The 6,469-nt window shown below is 59.7% G+C and overlaps 1 protein-coding gene across 1 annotated transcript; it reads right to left on the reverse strand.

Annotated features, from left to right (window-relative positions):
* Window positions 1–413: 413 nt before the first annotated feature.
* LOC133083956 (NUT family member 2G-like) lies at window positions 414–6,335 on the reverse strand. Its single transcript, XM_061179853.1, has 7 exons — window positions 6,301–6,335; window positions 5,286–6,062; window positions 4,205–4,333; window positions 2,988–3,160; window positions 2,236–2,531; window positions 1,730–1,846; window positions 414–1,208 (listed from the first exon to the last, which is right to left on the reverse strand). Exons 1-7 carry the CDS (start codon window positions 6,333–6,335, stop codon window positions 414–416), a joined length of 2,322 nt encoding a protein of 773 aa, XP_061035836.1.
* Window positions 6,336–6,469: the final 134 nt, after the last annotated feature.

A 6,469-nucleotide genomic window follows, 5' to 3' on the forward strand; every position in this document is an offset into this window, starting at 1 on the left:
GAGAGCTGTGCGTTCCCAGGGGCAGCCTGAGGTGTCCTCGTCTATGTGGAGGAAAGGTTTGGCCACCTGTAGATCCATAGCTCCTGTGACCTCCCTCACCCTTCCTTCCTCTCAGGATCGCTCTCTGTGGAGCAGCTCCACACGAACAAGATGACAGTGGCCTGAGAGCATTTCCCACCAAAACTATCTTTATTCACAATTTACATACATCACTCCGAAGGTCCTGCCAACACCCACCTCCCCTACCTCCCTAACCCCCCACAATCCCACTCCCCCTCCCCGCCCTGGTGGTCCTGCCCTCCCTCCCTTCCCCCCACATCCTCCAGGACCAGCACTGGGGTGAGGAGGAGCCCCTAGGCTCCCCTGGGGGCCGCCCTGGGGGGCTCGCCCTGGAGGGCCGGCCCGGCTGTTCCCTACTGGCTGCAGTGCTTCCTCTTCATCTTCCTCCTCTTCCCTGTGACAAACGGGTCACGCTTTCTCTTTCTCGGCTGTGAGGGGCGAGCCAGCCCCAGAGCCAAGGCTGGCCTCGCAGAGACCCCGTGGCCAGCCCCGGGGATGGGCGGCTTCTCAGCAGCGGCTGGGCGCCCACACAGAGCCCGCTTCCTCGACTTGGGAGCGGCTGGTGGAGCTGGGCTGAGGCCTCTTCTCTGAGGGGAGGGGGCCTGGGGAGCACTCTGGGCCCCCCAACCTCCAGGGGAGGCCAGGCCTGAGGCAGGGGCAGGACTCTGGGACAGCCCGCAAGGCAGCAGGCTCTGCGGAGAGGCCAAGAGGAAGGCCAGGCTGGGGAGCTCCTCCTCATCCTCACTGGACGTGTCCCTGGGCCCTCGGGCCTCCCGAACATGAGAGGCCTCTCTGAGAACAGACGCATCCCTGGGTCCCAGTAGAGGGCCAGTGCGCCTTTGACCCTGGGGAGGGGAGGGCCGTCCGGCCCGGAATGGAGAGACCTCCTGACTTCCTCGAGAGGGAACAAAGACTTTGGGCCCGAACAGGCCAGTGTCTGTTCGGATGGGCCTATGAAGAGCCTCAAAATCAATCCCTGGTGGGCAGGCTTCATCACTGACCCCTAGATGGCGGTCTTGGTCGTGCCTCTGGGCACCTTGGCCGGCGTGGGACTCAGAAGGACTTGAGCCCGTTCCCGGTGCACTGTGGCTCGGGGCTGCCGGCCAACCCTCGTCCTCTTTCAAGGCCAGGAGTCGTTTCTGCACCAGCTGGGAGGAGGGAGGAGGACAGTGACGGCTCCACACGCACGTGTGAGAGGAGGAGCACTGGGCAGTGGGACAATGGCCCTGGCGGGGAGGAGGGGACGGGTGACCCCAGGACTAGACTCCAAATACAGACACGGTGGCATCCCTGCCATCCTCCTGCACCTTATTCCCAGCTTTGTGTCCTTCCCTCCACTCCCGGCTCCCCATCCTCTCCTTCCTATCACCCTGCACTGCACCCACCCCAGAGAGGGCCCTTCCCCATGCCAGGCCTCCGAGGCAGGGAAGGGATGCACAGAGCCATGTGGGCCTCCTGTTCTGGGGCCCTACCTCTCCCCTGCTCATTGGGGTCCCTCCGTGCCCTGGTCTTCCTGGGTGTCCCTTGTCTCCCCTGTTCTACCTGCGATCCCTCCCTCCTCTGGCTCCCCTGGGCCACCTGGTTTCCCCTGTCCCCTGGATCACCTGGGGTGCCCCCTCCCCTGGAGTCCCCTGGCTCCCTGAGTGTCCCTCTCCCTCCCTTGGCTCACTTCTTCAGGGGTGAGTCCTTCCTCCTGCTTCAGCTCCTCAGCAAGGGCCAAGAGATCCAGCTGTGGGTCTGGGGAAAGCAATTCTGCCAGGAATCGAGGGTGAATGACTGCCTCCACCTCGGACAGAAAGAAGAGGCTGTGAGCATCCTTGGCCAGGAGTGGCCTGTGACACAAGAAGACCAGGAGGGAAAGTGAAAAGCAGAGACCCACCTCCACTCTCCTCCACAAAGCGGGGATGGTCAGCACACACACACTCACACAAACATGCACATACACAGTCACACACAAAAGAGCACATATACAGATGCACATACACAGACACACAAAGGCATACACACAGACACAAACATATACACACATACATCTGCGTAAACCTCCCCTAACACCAGGCTCAGGAACAAGGAGCTGAGCTTAAGTCCCATCGGCCTGAGCAGAACCCAGACCTTGGGGGCTGAGAGTTCCATGCCCTGGCATCTTGTAGACCCCAGGCTCCAGGCCCAGCCTACCATGGTGACAAAGTCCTCCTGGGAACACAGCTCGTCAATGTAGCTCAAGAGACCCGGGTCCGAGTAGGTGTCGTCCTCTTCCTGCTTCAGCTCATTTCCATCCTCTCCACATTCTGCATGTGACTCGCCTGTGGCTGAGTGGACGGGCCCCACCAGCGCCTCCATGATGTCCACATACTCCCTCACAGCCTCAGGGGGAATCTCCTTGGGTGTCTTGGGCTCCGGGGTCCGCTGGGATCTGTGTGGCTTCGGGTGCGAGGGCTGGGCCCTGGGGCCGGACATCCTGGGAGCACAGGCTGAGGCAGAGCAGGAGGAAGGGAAGGAAGGTGAGGGACTCCCGGTCCACCTCCTGACCACCGAGCGCACGTTGGTGAGGGCATTGTTTGGGGGACATTGATGTGGGTGTGGGAGGGGTCAGGACCATCTGAAGCTTCATGCACAGTTGGAGAGGGGAGGTTAGGGGGTCATCTAAGAGAGTCACAAGTAAGGAAGTGGGGAACCTCCAATTTTCTAGGGGTCTCCCCTTCAAGCCCACTTCTTAGGCAGACTTAGTGTGGGGTCCTTTGACAGGGAGGTGTGAGAGGAGTTACAAAACTGACCAAGTCAATACCCCGTAGTGACAAAGGGCAGCTGAGACCCCACCCCCCCCCCACCCCCCGCCTCGGTGGCTGTTTTGGTTGAAAGACCAATGCCCCTGTCTTGAAGGAAAAGGATCCACATGGGGACAGTGGCCAACCCTAGGCCCCTGTTACCTGTGCCTTCAACTCCAGTGGGAAGCTGGGTGCCTGGCTGAAGGCCCACTTTCGGGGCTGGGGGCCCCCGAGGATCCAGCTTCGTTGAGGCTGGAGGAGGCAGGTCCTGCGCGCGCTGCATCCACTGCAAATTCTGAATCTGCATCTCCTCCTCGGCCGCAAATTCCATGAACCTGGGGGGTGACGGAGGCACAGGCCACCCTGAGAAAAAGGCCTGGGTTCTGGAGCCCAACAAAGGCAGCCAAGAATGAGGCATTGGGAGAGGATGTGCCTTGGGGCCGTCAAGGCCCTGTGAGGTGCTGTCCACAGCAGAGAGCTGCTCCTGGAAGTGATAACAAGATCTGGGACCCTTCCTGCCTCACCAGCACTGGAGGGCATTCAACAGCATAGACCCAGGTCGCTGAATTGAACCAGGTCAACGGGACACATGGCTGACCCAGGGGGCACCCTCCTCATGCCCCCCGTCCCCATCCAGAACCACATGAAGGGCTGACAGCCAGAGGCTGGAACAGGCATGTGTTCCCCACAGGGGTCCTTGCCCGAATCCAGGACCCTGGGCTAGGACTGAGAGTCCTGGAACATAGACCTGGAGACAGGGCCCAGGAGAGGCTGGACGATGTGGATGCTGAGCTTAGAGGAGAGGCCTTTCTTTCCTCTGAGAGGCGCTCATTTGTTTGGTTTTGTTTCTTAAACCAGGGGATTACCATGGAGCAAACAGTGGAAGGGCCGGAGACCCTTGGGCTGACGACAGCTGGCTTCCCCAGCCTCTTCAGGGATTCCAGGGTACCCACTCAGGGCACTTTTCATGGAGAGGTGGTCCCAAATCTATGTCAGTGGCCGCCAGCCACCCACCACTAAGGAAGCAGCAGGCTGGTGGGTGGAGCTCTTTTCCCGGCCCAGCCCATATGGCCGGAGTTGGACCCCTACTGGACACACAGCTTCACCCTGCCCCGTCCTGAGACCTTCATGTCAAGGCAAGGGTAGGTCAAAATCAGGGGAAGGCAGAGCTCCTGGTGGAGGAAGGACAGAAGTCTCAAACTCTCAAGGTGAGGGAGGGGATTCTGGAGGACAGTAGGGCCTCTCGGCTGCGGGGACCCTGTGCTGGGTGACAGCCCTTCTCCTCTGTCCTCTCTGATGAGCACCCCCACGGCCAGATCCTGCCCTCACCCACTCGCCTCACCCTCCACGCAGCCCCTGGGCCCAGGACGCTGACTCACTTTTCTGCCATCTTGTAGTAGATCATCCGGTCAAAGTTGCTTTTGCGCCGCCATTCCTGCACGGCCCTCCACAGTCCCTCCTCCTGCGTCATGGTGGGCTTCAGGCGGGCCAGGGATCGAAGCACTGGGCTGTAAGCCCTCGGGGTCAGTCTCCAGGCCCAGCCCAGCCCCACCTGCCTGACCCCACCCGCCAATGTGGACCACACATCACTCAACACAGCATGACTGAGCAACAGGAGGGTGAGAGGCGGGGGTCTGGGAGGGCAAAGACAAGCCTTCCCGGCCACTGCTGTCACCGCCTCACACTCACTCAAGGATGACCATCCACTCCCAGGCTAGAGCTGGGACACTGTGCCTTGGGGAGCTCTTTTCCTCCTCAAGGCTGCATTTTCATAATAAAAATCACCATCATCAATGAGGCGTGGCATGTGCCAAGCAATCTGCTAACACTTCATAGATTAGCCCAAGGAGTCTTCTGCACAGTCCTCTGAGTGAAGTGTAATTGTCCCCTTTTACGAGGGACCGGAGGATTAGGATGGAAATGCCTGCCAGGCTCACAACTCTAGTGGGAGAGAGCCCACGCCCTTAGGAGAGCTCTACCATCACCCTGTTCCTAGTGGAATTCTCCACAACGAAGTGGAGGCATGCATAAAGCGCTCTCCTGGGCCCCGCCCTCCTCCCCCTCCTCTGAAGTGACCTCCCCTGGCCATGTACACTCAAGTCCTGTATGAAAGGAGACGGCACCACAGGAGAGTGCGGCATCCACTCCTTGGCTCCTCACCTTACACCACGACCCTCTCTGACTGCAAGTCTTCAGTCCATATTACCATGAGAATCATGGAAGAGCAAGCTGGCGAGACTCACAGGGTGGTGGGGCCAGTTGAGATAGGGCACATTTCAGTCATGATGTCATGGGCTGACAGGCCCACCCATGTGACCGACAATGTGCCTTCTCATAGCATGGACATCGCCCTCACACCTTCCTTCCAGTATCCCTAGAAACCTAACGTGCGAGTCCATCCCCAGTTCCTCTTTATCTAAAAGCTCCGATAAGCTCAGGACCCCCTGAGCGTTCACTCACATGAGAAAGCAGGAGAAAGCTTCTGCATCAGGACTCAGGCGAAAGTGTCTCCGGGCCAGGGGCTTGATGTGCTGCCAACGTCGGAAGTTACTGTACACGCTCTGGGGGTTAGAGGAGCCATCCTGCGAGGCGTTGGACTGGTTGGTGGCCAGGCGGCCCTCCCTGGAAGTGCCATGTGGCCATGGCCCAGAGTTCACTGGGCGAATGATAGGGGCCAGCTGGGCAGCTGGTGGTGGAGCTTGAGGAGGAAAGCCTGCGGTCCAGCCTCCCTTGCCAGCCTGACTAACTCCAACAGCTGGAGCAGTCACAACGGTCTCCATCACAGGGGTTGCTAAGAATACGGGTGCAGGACATGCAGCACTCCTGCTGAGGGCCCCTGGAGCGCTCCAGTTGAGGGGGCCCTGAGTAACGACAAAGGTCTGAGTCTGGGGGGCCTCCACTGGCCTCCCTTGTGACCTGACTTGGACAGTGAGGTTGCAAGCCCCAGGGGCACTGGGGCCACGGCCACCATTAGCCACCAAAGGCGTCCTGGGGAAAGCTGGCAGCAGCAGGCTGCTTCCAGGAGGGAATGCTGGGGTGATGGGACATGGCAAGTGCTGCTGCCAGGGTGGCCGGTGCTGGGCGCCAGGAATGGGTGGAGGGAAGGGCACTGCCGTGAAAGCAGACAAGGAGGCACCGGGGTTCATGGTCACATCCGTTCCCAGCACTGGAGATGCTGTTGAGGCAAAGGAAAGGAGTGAATGGAGGAGGAGAATGGGCACGTGGGACTGAGGCTTTCTGTGGCATCAGAGTGTAAATCTCCACAGGTGAGGGACACTTGGACAAGGGAAACTGTGCAGCGTGCAAATGTCTTCAAGTGATTTTCATGCCCTGACCTCCAGTTGAGAATTATTCCACTGGTGACCCCGCGCCCATCCACCAAGGTCCCTGACCCCTGTCTGCCGAGAAGAAATCGCCTCAGCAAGCACTGACTTGGAGAGCCTCCCTGAGGCACCCCCTGGCACCTAAGCCTCACAGGCTGTCTCCCAAGACCTGGAACTGGGTGGACATCCGCTCTGTGAGAAATGCCCCTCAGCCGGCGTACTGAAAGGTAGGGACCTTCTCCAAGGTAAGTTCTAGGCACCCAAAGGCCCTTTGTGGACAGGTATTGTGTAAAATATTAGGGCCCCACCTCCTCCTCAGTC

The sequence above is a fragment of the Eubalaena glacialis genome, unplaced genomic scaffold (assembly GCF_028564815.1).
Source record: "Eubalaena glacialis isolate mEubGla1 unplaced genomic scaffold, mEubGla1.1.hap2.+ XY scaffold_945, whole genome shotgun sequence".
NCBI classification, from domain to species: domain Eukaryota; kingdom Metazoa; phylum Chordata; class Mammalia; order Artiodactyla; family Balaenidae; genus Eubalaena; species Eubalaena glacialis.

Excerpts from the sequence above, each read along its gene's own strand:
- LOC133083956 (XM_061179853.1), bottom strand. The coding sequence starts at position 6,335 with ATGTCCACCCAGTTCCAGGTCTTGGGAGACAGCCT. Across the intron at positions 4,334-5,285 it reads GCTTTCTCCTGCTTTCTCAT|CCCAGTGCTTCGATCCCTGG; the intron begins GTGAGTGAACGC and ends GAGGGCTTACAG. Across the intron at positions 3,161-4,204 it reads TACTACAAGATGGCAGAAAA|GTTCATGGAATTTGCGGCCG; the intron begins GTGAGTCAGCGT and ends GTCACCCCCCAG.